The 14,090-nt window shown below is 42.1% G+C and overlaps 1 protein-coding gene across 1 annotated transcript in view; it reads right to left on the bottom strand.

Annotated features, from left to right (window-relative positions):
- Nucleotides 1-14,090, bottom strand: part of LIN37 (lin-37 DREAM MuvB core complex component) — a 172,540-nt gene that overhangs the window by 76,661 nt on the left and 81,789 nt on the right. Inside the window, exons 4-6 of the mRNA XM_078655408.1 lie at nt 13,821-13,871; nt 7,543-7,572; nt 5,926-6,011 (exon numbers count right to left, since the gene is read on the bottom strand). Of these exons, the coding sequence (XP_078511534.1) occupies nt 5,926-6,011; nt 7,543-7,572; nt 13,821-13,871 (167 nt within the window). The remainder of the gene's footprint in view (nt 1-5,925; nt 6,012-7,542; nt 7,573-13,820; nt 13,872-14,090) is intronic.

Here is a 14,090-nt window from a genome sequence, read left to right as displayed (position 1 = left end):
AATTCTTTTTGTGGGACTTACCCGATAAAGTTTGGTAGTGCAACGATGACCAGTGTGAACGGCTCCGAGGGTGGTCCCGGGACCTTCCTCGTGACCGGGACCTGGACCGGTGCGAAGTTGTTCGGTTTCCCATAGCCAGAAGCTTCATGACCCACTCCCTCATAGCCTTCGGATGTATTAGTGCGCAATCTGGGCAGGCCTTAGAGTTGTGGTCTAGCTCCAAGCACCAAAGGCAAACCAAGTGGGGGTCTGTTACAGATATTTGACTGTGACAGGCAGCACAAGGCTTGAAACGCACAGGTTTTTTGGGTGACACATCTTAGAAAAAGAAAACAAATGAACAGTAAATGTCAACAAAAGGTAGCTTAATCCTGATCTGCGCTGATAGAGTGGAAAAGAAGAAACTTACGTCAGCATGCTGGGGTGGCACCTACATAGGCATCGTTCACGTCATTAGCAGCGCAGACGGCGCCTATGACCCTGAGCCAATCGGCACCCCCTGCCAGTGCGCAAAAGTACTGGTCGAAAATGTACGGATCTAGTCGGAAGTCAGAGGCATAGTGACTAGGGAAAAGAGAAAAGGGAATAGGGAAAGGACAAGGAAATTGATTCTGCAATTAGAAGTCTCTATTAGATAAAAGATTTTAGTAGGATCAAAACAAAATCAGAATACTTTATTTGAATAAATGCAAATGATAAATATTTGCTGAACTCAGATTTCGACACGTTATAGTTTGTACACTATACAGTTTTGTCAGTAAAACTGCAGGTCAGTGGGAAAGCTTGTGGCCATTTCAATGGAAAATGTCTGTCTGTAAATGACAGTGTGGCACCATATCCGTGAAATAAATTATTTGCTCAGGATCACACAATTTGAGGAGAGTTCATGAGTCAAGAATGATACAATTAGGTCGAGTAGGTTATTCAAGTCACTAGACTTACAAGTCTGGTAACATTTTTCGGATTTTTCGAGGCTTGACCAGTTATAAAAATTATAACTCCCCTCCGCCCTTTGGTAAATTGGTGGAATATTTTAAGAACTCATAGCTCAATGTCACCAAGCCCTTTTACCTTAAAATATCGCTCAGTGTCAACAAATAATGAGACCGATGATTAAAACAAATGGAGGCACATCCAATAGGTCTAACTTTAACTGTGTGTTTAGCATATATTTCTGGATATTTTTTAAGCTGGTTAGAAATATGCACCTTTTGTATAAGAGCACACATTCAATGGAAAATAAAAATCAAGGTTGCCTAAAACATATATCCCACAACCTCCATAAGGAAAAGCTTCTGAAGTTTATTACATATTACACACAAAGAAAGGAATACAATGAAGGCGTCCTTGATAACTGATCTTCAATTCATACCGAAAAAAAAATGAGGACTGTAATTAAGGCAAAACAGCCGAAATTACACACTGGCTTTCTTATCTGCGGCACTGATAATAAGCTGCTGGCAGGTAGGGACGAAAGAAGGAGGAATAACAGAAAGAGAAAATGCAGGAGCCAGATGGAAAAAATTACAGGGAAGTGGGGGCAGACTAACAACGAATGAACGAGCGGCAAAGAATGAAAGAGGGAGGTGCGGACAGAATGAGCCGCATATAGAAGAAAAAAAAGAGCAATGTATTTATTTTTTACATATTACGAAGCCTGACCATAAAATAGCACTGAAATCTAGAAAATTGGGACAGCCATCTTGTGGTCAGGCCCTTACATAAGTCAAAAAGAAAAGCCAATAGAGCAACCATGACAATATAAGACCAAACATGAGCACTGATACAAGGTAAACCAATAGTCTGCTACACTACAAAATAATAAAAAATTGATTCATTTTGATATTGAATGAATGTATGACATTATTAATTCACTGTAACAAACAATGTGATGTACTGAGTATACTTTTGAAATGTAAAATAGTCTCCCATGCTTTGTAAGGCAAGCACTTGCTTGAATAAAAGAAGGACAGACTAAAACAGCCAGCAGTTTTAAGGAAAGCTTAATACTCCACTGGAATACTGACAAAGTCTCAAGACAATGTCTGAAAGTGGTTAGACAAAAAAAACAATGCTTGAAAAAGGGGACAGAAAATGAACTCTAAGTATATTAGAAACAACAGATTTGTTTGACAGTTGTACTGTCAAAACTCAGACCTAAATAGAACAAAACATGTTCTGCATACCCTAAAATTAGATAAAAGTAGTCTTATTACATACAAATAATTGCTTGTTTATTTGTTTTCTCATATGTGACAAACCATTAAAATACTTCCCTTTACAGCAAAAAATGCACTTAAGAAAAAATACGATTAGGCTATACCGTGAAAGAATAAATCACATTTGCTTGCAGCAAGTCTTCAAAAAGAAACATGGAAGAGAAAGAGCACGAACATAAAAAAAAAATTGTTGATTATTCTTAGTGCATGAATAGCATCTATAGCAAGATGGCTTCTAAGGAAATCCAAATAAAAGTAAATGTAAAGTCCGGAATAGTGTTAAAAAGGATGGAATTCCTAATATCCACGTTACAAGTGTGGGTTATGGTTAAGTAAGTCGGGAACCCCACAGACGGAGGTTTTGTTGAAAACACATGCACGCAGCGGGTCACCGCAGGCAGTTATTTTTTTTAAAAACTGAAACTTTACATGAGAACTGCTTTCAAACAGCAAAGAATAAGAAAGAACAGCAGAAGTAGTCTATTACTGCATTGTAATATAGAGTTCTTCTTTCAAGATGGAGAAGGCCTGCTGACTTGGTTTTTCTTTTTTTTGCAAAGCTTTGCCCTCAGAAGGCCTGCTGACTTGGTTTTTCTATTTTTTGCAAAGCTTTGCCCTCAGAAGGCCTGCTGACTTGGTTTTTCTTTTTTGCATCTCTTTGCCTCCAGTACAATTGTGTTGTTTTTGAGGGTGTGCCAGAAGTTAGCCAGCTAGATAGGCAGGGATGCTGATGCAGTGGATTTGTAAATAATGCAGCTGGTTCTTAAGATGGTGCAGCTGGTAAAGGGATAAAGTAGAGTTTCATCAGGTTTGGAGGGTATGTGGTCATATTTCTTCAGGACCTGGATGAGACAAGCCTCTGTGGAGTCTGGTTGGCTATGTTGGAAGGCTTTTCAACCATGCAGATGTGAGAGTTTGGTGGCTTATTACACAGTTCTCAAGTCACTTTCAGGAAGAAATAGTTTATCTTTAGCAACAAGAGTTGGTGCTAGGCGTTCTTTCAATATATTCCTTGTGGGTGAGGCTGGTGTCAAGGATGAATCCAGGTGCATTGGCGATGGATTAACTGTTGCTTTATGTCCATAGAAAATAAAAGGAATTCGCAGTTGGTAGCGTTGAGCTTCATGTAGGTGTTAGACATCCATTTTGATGAGATGCAAGCAGGGTTTGAGACAGGAGTAGAGGAAACTTCTGTTACATCTATGCCAAAAGTTTACCAGACAGTACAAATGTTAGAAGACGGTGCGATCGTTGTGCAGTCAGGGAGCATGCAGATTGATGCAGTGTTCCGCGCCTGGTTAAGTGTGCTTACTGCCATTGCCATGTCTGCTCACAGTCTCCAAGAAGAGAATACCGGGAGCCATGCAGACCCTGAGGTGAGAAGTGTGGCGTGGTGGCTGGACTGCAGTGTGCAAAGAAAGTCAAGCTTCTTAATGCTCTAAACGGACGTCACAAATTTTAGAAAAGGGAGGAGGACAAGCCTGATAAATTGTTCTTCCCAAGGATTGTATCTAAGGTTCCTAATCTTCCTAATCCAAGATGACGTCTTTAAATTGAATGTCAGTTCCAGTTTCAATCATATGTAATCAGGCATTTACAAAGTCTTTAGTCTGGATTGGGAACCTCAGAAGGTTATTAAGGTAATGCTGACTTTCTTAAACCCTTTTGTCTTGGCCCCCTTCTATGACTTGTTATGTTATTGTTACTTCTATAGCGCAACTGTTACCCAAACGTGTCCTGGCACTGACAGAAGTCCTACTGTGACCCTACTTGGTGGACAGAAACATATAGATGTTAACTGGTAAAAAGCCACGTGTTGAGGGCTTTTTTAAATGCAAGTAGATTAGTAATGCATCCATGCCTTGTCAGCACCTACCCTTGTGGAACCTCACTTGTTTTATTTCATTTCTAAAGTCAATCTGAACAGACATGAGATTAGCAGATCAAGGCACCAAACTGCCCTTGACATCAGCAAAGTTCAATGTCCAGAAGTTGATACAGTAGTAGTTCCAATTGCCGGAAGTAAAAATCAAGGGCTTAAGCAGTAGAAATATCAGGAACAAATGCATTGCAACACACCAATCGCTTACAAATGTCTCTTTATATATGACTGAAATAAAAACTGACATCACAAGACAATATTTAATCTTGGATTGTCAACTTTAGAATCCTAAAAAATGTTCAACTGTTTCAAGCTGTACAAGATGACCAATAAGAATTCTTTACACTCTAATAACATGGGTATAATTCATTTGTTAGCAACAATATAGCATCACAGCTCTAGAATTGTAAGATTTTCTCTAATCTATTTTTAAAGCTATTGAAGACGAACTCTATCGTGAGGTGGGACACACCCATTTACAATTGATAAAATTATTTCTAACTGACTTTTTGTAGCTGAAATCAGTTCAAAAGAGATTCCTCTACAATAGAGTTAAAACGTTGCAGAATAGTTGTAGGGTCTGAAGTTGTCAGATCCTCAGAGAATGAAAACATTTGTAATATTCGCCAGAGAATAGTCACCAGAACATAATTTCTTACAAGTTTTAACCTTAACTTTAAACGAAGACCTTAAATATTTTCATGGCAAATTTGAAAAACCCTTGTTGCAAAAAATGACTATACAATGATCAGACCAATTTAAAAGAGACAGGACAATGTATATCTAGCCAATGTAAGTAAATACACAACAGCCATTTGTAAAGTAGCAAAGAGAATACACCCCTCACCACCCTTGGGCATGGCATGGGGGCAATGTACACACTGAGTATATGTGTGTATTGTGCACTCCTATGTTCCCAAATATATTACTTCTACACCAATTTATCCTATGATGCATGCAACACTGAATCATATGCTGCCAAACATACGCATCATAAATCACAAAAAAGGGCAAAGTACCCCATCTGCCTTGGACTCAGTGTGCACTGTGTATGAGTTTATCCTACAACATACGTGAAAATATTCAACTTAATGTAAAGTTTTTACTTTTAATCTTTGTACAGAAATAGATTAAACATATTGCTAATACAAAGGCTGCTCCTGTCCTGTAAACGCGTAGACCATAATTCTCTACAAATAATGTACAATGATTGGTCTACTGTTGCTTCAAATCGGAATTGTAATGCCCAATGCATTTCGGGATGAAGTCACTTCTTCAGGGGCCACTGAGTTCCGACTCCAGTGTTTACTTATAACATCCGCTGTTGTGGAATATGAATAGAAGTTCTTGTAAATGCCGAAATCTCTGTCAGAGTTGCTAGCACCTTCGTATGTTTGGCGAAGAGCATGTTCGGTGCAAGCGCTGGAAGCTGGTTGGAGGAAGAGATTTAGCTACAGTTTACAGGAACCATGTGCCGGTGGGAAAGTGCAAGCCACTGGCAGTTTTTTATCATCGTATGGTGTCAGGTGGTCCGGAGCGTGATTTCGGCTCTTAAAAGAGCTTGTATTCGTATTCCGCAACAGACCCCTTTGTTAATGTGTCAGGGAACCATATTCTGACCTCATGAGGCACAATTTTTGTGTATCACAGTTACTGATCCCACCCAGTATAACAGCATGGTGTTATGCAGGAGGAACCCACCCATTGTCCTTTTTCCTGTGTAAAAGAGCAAAGCATCAAGTGTGTTGATCATACTCTTTGATACCGCTCACTTTACCAGACTCTGTGTGTCACTCCTCAACCCCCGCTGGTGCTTACACTTACTTGATTTCTGTGGACCTACATCTGTCATGCCATCTTCCATCTCTTTCCGCTTCTTGCGCCGGTGGTGAGGAAACCTGGAGGAAGGCCTGTGTGAACAGAAAAGAGCGGCGTGACTATGCTTGCCTGAGTGAGTACTCATTCCGCGAGTTGGGGGTAGCGGGAACGAGTGCAAGTGCGCCTCACATCTTTCGCACAGCTGAGTCCATGGCAGTGTGACAAAGAGGACAGACCTCCCAAGAGAATGGGCATGAGAGTCACAGAGGTGATTTCATTTAGGAGGTAGTGCACTCAGTTATTGGGTGTGCTAGGGTAGATTTAGTCTTACTATCAAAATGAATTCATGATTTCACAATCTTTTGTGCCTCAGAAATAGAAACAGGTGTTGAGACTAGATCCCATTACTTAAACAAACACAAGAAAATGGCTTATGAAATAATGGTAGGAACTTAAAATGGTAACAAGTTTAAAACAATACTGGCAGGATGACCAGATTCTTCTCTCAGAAATCTAACAGCTGTTTATCTAGGTTTGTAACATTTTCCGTGCTGCAGGGTGTGGTGCACCTATTCTATCATCTCCAGCATTGTGGGTCAAATAATCACAGCTCAAAAGATATGCCAAGGGATTGGGAGCTGTCCCAGGGCGTTTACAACAAGACATGCTAGTGGAGCCAGAGTCTGTCTTGTGGCCCTGAGGGATCAGCCAAATTTAACACACAGTATTTAAATAATAATATTCACAGCATTGTGACTTGACTCACAAACAGCACATTCAGCACTGAGGACAGGAATCTGAAGCTGGAACCAGTGGTTGTTCAAGAGCATCAGCAGGCCCTCCCTCACTGGACAATGGATAATAGCACAAGCCTCGCTCAGCCCGCAGAAGTATCATGTATCAATCTAAGGTACTAAAAGTCACAAGTGCCCAGAAGAAAGGCATCATTAACTCATATTCATAACAGGATATCAGTAAATGCCCCAAGGATTCTAAAAATAGCTGACACACAATCCTGAGAGTTGTGCTAACGGAGGACTTTGTGCTCTGAGACCTCAAGCGTTCAAGTGATATGCTGCCCACATGGAGGTACTGGGGTATCAGAAATTGGCTGAAAAATAGTAGGGGTGGTTCACATGCTTCCCAAAGGGTAGTACCAACAGATCTATACTTAGATGAGGTATTTGCTTATAGGGCCGTGCCTCAGGTAGAAGGGGGTCACTGTAGGAGTGTTTCAGACAGTCCTGCCAGGATGTGACAGTTAACTGGGCTGGGGGGTGTTACAGGATGCCCATGGAGGGGAACAAGTGGTTGAGTAACAGCTAACACTTTGAGGAAATGAGTCACAAGCGCCCACAGAAAAGGTACTGGTGAATCCGAAACTGGCTTAGGCACTACAGTGTCAGAGGGTACCACAGAGTTGAGCCAGTGTTGCCTGATGCTTGCAGGGATGTGTTAGTGGTGGACTATTCAAAGGAGGGAGTCATACATGCTGTCCACAGTTGGGTGATCCGGTAGATTCTACCACAGCTCCTCAGTCGAATTGTAGGTGCACTAGAAATTCATTCAATGTACTGCAGATCCATGAAGCACTAACAGGGACACACCAACAGCTCCACTTACCGCTTTCCTGCAGCCGTGGGCGATGACTCTCTAAAAAAAGAGAATAGACAGGATCAGAAACTTGAACTTACATCCCTCCAAGACCTCTACATGTATTCAGGGGTCACTGAACTCAAGAGACGAAAGGTAAAAATTCTAGCTAGATGTCACACCAATGGAAAATGGAGGTGATGGACATGGTTGAGAAGTGGCAAGCTAGATAACTGATAAACAACAAATGCGCAGTCACATTCAAAGGCGAGACCAACCAGCCAGGTGCAGTTAGATATGAAGTCATCTGAAAGCAGTGGACTCTCTTGGAGAGAATGGCATAGAGCTTTGCCATATGCTGATGACAATGGAAGACACTTTGACAAAGCTACAAGTCCTAACATCTGTATATAAAATGTTGTTGTCTTCACATGCACAAATGGGACTTGAGACAGAGAGAAACTGTACTGGACAACTGAGAGGAGGAGGAGACAGACAGGAAAAGCAATAGAGGGATATTGTTTGGGTCCAGACAAGAAATCCTGATGTTTATATTTTCCGCTGGACTTGGCACCAGGGGCCAGTCCCTTCAGCGCACACCTCTTGGATGCCAGTTTACAATGCCATAGTAAGACGATGGGAAAGAAGACTGTCTGCTGCTAAGGCAAGATATGCATCCATATGTACAAGTTGTTCAAAACTGTATCTATGGTTCATTAGGGCAAAGTCTTTATTGTTAGGGCACATGCTCTAAGGAAATACAGTGAGCTGTAAGCTCAGCTTGCATTAGTAACACTGGTTCCGATATGAGAACGTGCACATATGTATGTTTGTAAAATGTACCACCCTGTGGCTAAGAATAATGCCTCGAGAATACTCTTTATTATATGCAAATATAGTCAGAAGAGAAGAACGGAAGCAATATTTTACAAAAATGGACAAAGGTTGCTGATAGTTTTACCAATTGTGCTATTTGTTTGCTTTCACAATGAAATGTACTTAAAAAAATATATGCAACTTCATGGTTTTACATAGTTTTACTAAACTGGTCATTTTTCGAGGAAAAAGTTAACTAATTTGCAAAGGCATCATTTAATAACATAGGTTAGATGAATACCAATATTTTAAAAAAAATGAGTATCAGGGTAAAATCATTATGGTACCATGTAAAAATAAACATGGAAAAGTCAAACGTACATCTATGTATTTATGACCTTTACAACTATCAGTCATTTACAAGATTTCACAGTTGTAGGCCTGGATACCTGCAGTGTGTGCAGGTTTCCAGACATGCTTCTAGCAAACGTTTGTGAATTTCATTTTTGCATGAGCAAATCTGCATATCTATATTTCCTAGGAGAAAATCGAATGAGCAAGGGCAAATTCGTTTATTAAAACTGGCATTTCCTTTTTCTCCAGTGACAATATTTCTTCACGGTTAAATTCCTTCTATACTAAAACTAATCTGCCAAACAGCCTGGGAGTTTTCTCCCAGAGTATGGGGTCATCATTCATTTTTTGCTTTCCGATTTTGATTTGCTCACTACAGTGACGGACAGAAAACAAACATCTGAACGTTTACTCTATCTGCGGTGGACAGCCTGATGTCCTTACTCCGATGGTCCCCACTAACGAAATCACTCCCCAGCTCAGCAGCATTCCTAACTGCTCGGTAGCCAGTCCGGCCCTGGCCCTTACTGTGTTGAGACATCCGAGGATGCTTTCGAATGGCAGACCAGCAGAGGGGGAGGTGGAAGGGCCGAGGCGGATCTCAACAGTCAGGCGAAACCAGAATCAGGAGGAAGACCCACGGATGGTAATTCAGGATAAAATTCCCATATATCATTTGTCTAAACACGTTATCTGAATTAGAAATATCCGTTGTAAACAAATGCCTTTCATTTGTTCCATTCAGACTACAAGATCCTGTAGACATTAAGATTGAAATCCTACAATTTCAATGCAAAATCAGGGTAAAAGCATTCGTGCAGGGCCCAAGTCCAGACAGAAAACAATACGACTGCCCTTAAAAACAGTTCTAATTTCCTCCCAGCCTTACTTGATGTGCCTCCCCAGGTGATCACCTTTATAGAAACCACTTTACCAACAACAGGTAACCTACAGAAAAGAGATGTCTACAATTGCAATAACCTGACCCACATTGAATCTCAGGCTCTGAGGGATCTATCTCAAGACCCATCGGCCATTACCAAACTTGCAGATAAAGAGGGAGGGACTGTGGTAACGAACGATGAATCATTTGACAGAGAAATAATATAATAGAGGTACCCCACTACAATTTACCCTAATCTACCCCTCCAATCTTCCCCAGTCTACCCCACTCCAATCTAGTCCATCCTAGCCCACTCCAACTACTTCAGTCAACCCACTAAAACTACAGCATTCCAATCAACCTCAACCTACCCCACTCCAGTCTACCCCAATCCAATTTAATCCAATCTAGCACACCCCAAGCTACTCCACCTCAATCTACCTCACCCGACCTACCATAATCTACCCCACCCACTCTACTCCATTCTAAAGTGCCCTACTGCAATTTAGACCAATTTACTCCACTCCAATGTACTCTAATCTACCCCAATATACCACTCTGCCCCACACCAATCTACTCCACGACAATCTACTCCACGACAATCTACCCACTCCAATCTACGCCGCTCCAGTTTACCACAATCTACCCCACTCCGGCTACTCCAATCTACCCCAAACTACCACACTCCAATTATTCCACCTCAATTTACCCAACCACAATGTACCCTGCCCCAATCCACCCCAATCTAACCCACCACTATCTGCCCTAATCTACCTACAGCACCCTGATCTGCCCGCCCCAATTTACCCCAACCTACCCATTCCATCCTACCCACCCCATTCTACCACACTCTAATATGCCCCATCCCAATCTACCTCGCCTCACTCCACTCACTTTTAACCATGCTGAACAGCAGCCACACTGGTCTACAACATGGCTAAAACACATTGCCAATGCCAATAGGTCTCGCACAGACGACACATGTTGACTTTGCCAATGCTTGTTCTAATTTGGTTTGGAATTTTGATTGTTTAGCATTTTGACTTTATTACTGTTTTTATACTGCATACATACTTTACACATTGCCCTAAGTTAATATTATGTGCTCTTTGCCATAGCCAACATGAGGGGTTGAGCTCAGGTTAATTTAGTAACTTTGAGGGTTCACCATGACATGGGTTGGGATTACTCCTTGAGTCGGGTAGTCGCCCACCCCAAATAATAATCCAATTTCTTACATATACCCACTAATTTAAAATACATCTCCAAAAATAATGCTCAACCGTGTAACCACATGACTCAGCCCTCTGCCTTATGCTCATCAACCCACATTCTGACCACAGAGACTCAGTTAACTTTGTATATCTTCTCAGCTCACAACATCATCCCCTATCTTTGGCAAACTTATCCTGGGTGGTTACAACATCGCAATATTAACTTACTCCTTCGGCAAACAACTGGTGGTGGCCAGGCCAACAACAAGCTCACCGTCAGCATCATCCCAACTCCCTTCCCACACATCAGGCAGGTTTTGAACTCTTATCAACCAGTCTCTCCATCTCACAACAGCCCACATTCCACCACAGCCCCACTGCCCCACACACACGTGACAATCAATTCATAGAAGACTTTTTGAACACTAACAGTGCCTACCTAAGTAATTTACACCTCACTGCTGCTTGCAATAGTACGACTATGAGACTCTCTATTCTAATCCACAAATCATCACTCCATCTCAGCGCACACATCACAGACCCAGAAATCCACCCTGGGAAATAGCCTCAATAATATATAATTGCTAACACTACCTCGTGCATACGCTTTACCACACTCCTTCACTGGACATATCATTTTACAAACCTATTCCACTGGACACCACTCAAACCAACCACAATCACAGCCAGATATTTAAGAATCTTCCCAGCAAACTTCTCCAACATACCCTTTCCACTCACCACGACACAGATGATGCGGATACCATTGAATGAATTAATGTATCTACGAAATGTTAAATGATTGACTTCCTGACGGATGGGGAGAGGCAGAGAGTGCCATAGCCTAGAAGCATTATAAGAGAAAAGGCGTCCCCCTGTGCGGGCCTTCCTAATTCTGGGAATCTCAGCCAGATGGAGTTCATTAGAGTGAAGACTCCTGATAGCTTTGTGGGTTTGATGAGACTATTGATAATGGGAGGACCTTTGCCCTGGAAGTTTTTATGTGCAATACAGAGTGCCTTAAAAAGAATTCTCTCTTGTATCAGGAGCCAGTGAAGTGTTTTTAGCAAGGGCTTGGCTGAGCAGTGGTTGTTTGTGCATGTATGGAGCCTTGCTGCCGAGTTCTGAACCACCTGTAATTTGGAAATAACTGGGGTGGGTGCACCTAAATAATGTGCATTCCCATAGTCCAGCCTCGAAAGAATAAAGCGCCTGAATTAGGAGCTTTCTAGAGCTACCAGGTAGAAGAGGCAATATTTTGCGTGCTGACCGGAGCAGACCAAGGCAGATGGCAGCGGTTTTTCTGGCTTGGGCTCTAAAAGTGAGCCCATGGTCGAGCCAGAAGGCCAGGCTCTTTATTTCCTTTTTTGGAATTGGTGCGGGCCCCACAGAGTGTGTGGGTTGAAAATTGCTTGGTTGCCCAACAACATGAGCTCTGTCTTGTCGCCATTGAGTCTTAAAGAATTCAGGTCCACTCACTGGTTTTAGCTATTAATGCAGCTCTCATTTGAGAATTCTTTTTGTTTCAGGTGTATTGACGGTACTACTAGTACCACTGTTACAAAGTTATTTTCAGTTCTACTAGTTTTGTTATTAGTTTTACAATTCCTACTAACGATGCTACTACTATGCGCTCTACTGCTACCAGTGACATCTCCAGTCTCATTGGTCCCAATACAACTCAAGTGTTGAAAAAGAAGCTTAGCTAGATCTCCTTTTAGCAGGGGTAAATATAAGAAAGCACAGAAAAAGATTATCTACAAAGGGAGAATAATGTGTCATGGCTCAGCGTGCAGACAGTATACATTAATCCAGTGTTTTTATAGTCAGAGAAATTTTAGCATACAGGGGCCATATTACAGAAATTGCCCAGGGTGGAAAACGGGCATGTGCGCCTGTTTTGTGCACCCCTAGGGCAATACAAAAGGGGCAGCAGACACTTGTACGGCCCTGTCTATAATACTGACAACGCTGGCACACGTAGCGCTACTTCTACAGGGGATTTAGCCCCATGCAAATGAGGGAATCACTTGCAATATTACAGACGTGGGTGCAGAGGCAAACATGCCTTCAGGAGGCCCACTGACTGCGTCACAAAAAGGTGGTGCACTGTCAGTGAGCCCCGACAGCAGCCCTCCCTAGGGACGAAAGGGGTTCCTTGGACCCCCCAAACATCCAGTTGCAGCCGAGTGCAGCCACTCACTGAATCCACCTGCAAGGGGATTGCAGAAGGGCTGACTGCACTGTGAAACACAGAGCAGCTGCTTCAAAGAGTCACTCTGTATTTCACTTGCTATTTGTAAACCCCAGGGCAGCACGGGTTTGTGGCTGCCCTAAGGGCAGCGCATACAACATAATAGGGCGTACTCTCCCTTTCTGCACCTGGCGCATCTGTTTGAAGGAACACTGTGGCACAAACAGAGAATATGTGCCCATATCTTACTATGGGCCCTGGAGTGAGACAAGAAGACATCACGGTGCATCAGGAATCAAGTCAAGTCAAGTCAAGATTTGTATAGCGCACTACTCACCCGGAGGGTCTCAAGGCGCTTGAGGGGGGGGGGAGGGGGTTCGTCAAATAGCCAAGTTTTGAGTTGTTTTGAGTTGGAATAAAGCACAAAGATAAAACAAAGGGCACGAGGGATCCATAATATCAAGTGAATAGCATAAAAGTATTGTGAACATTCAAACGAATCACAAATCCTAGAAAATAGAAGGTAGAAGGGGAAATGGCCTTAAGTAAAAAAAAGTGCTGCCCCTTGCACGCCACCATCCCTTCATTCATAGACAGTTGCAGGGGCCAGTCAATAGTGACTTACCTAATGAATATTCATTATGCAGGATGGATGCTACCAGCTACGAAACAACGTTTTGTAGTGTATCTTATTGGTAACACAGGTAGCCACATTGCAAACTGCTTCCCAGTACGGAAACCAGTTGGTGTAAAATGTGCACATCCAGGTTTGCAAACAAGGATTACTACATCAGGCCCAAGATCCTGGAAATGAAAACTACAAGGAATGTGGTACAAAGTAACATACTTGCTGTGGGAATCTGAGGCTGTTTTTCCTGCCTCGTCTTCCATCTGCTCCCTGCAATTGAAGAAAAATAGCTTTCAGAAGGAACAAACACAGGGCATACACTTCAATGTTCAGATGTGAAATGGATAATTTTGCAGTTGTGCAGCTATATGGTAAAACATATTAATAACCCTGCAGATGGACAGTGATATGTTTGACATATATAACCCTGCTGTTTAATGTTTAGAGTTTGCACCTATGCATCTCAGACTGTAAAACTATCTGCATGCG

Source organism: Lissotriton helveticus, chromosome 7, assembly GCF_964261635.1.
Source record: "Lissotriton helveticus chromosome 7, aLisHel1.1, whole genome shotgun sequence".
In the NCBI taxonomy this organism is placed as follows: Eukaryota; Metazoa; Chordata; class Amphibia; order Caudata; family Salamandridae; genus Lissotriton; species Lissotriton helveticus.
The sequence above is the reverse complement of the archived record's forward strand: the minus strand, read 5'-3'. Positions and strand labels throughout refer to the sequence as shown.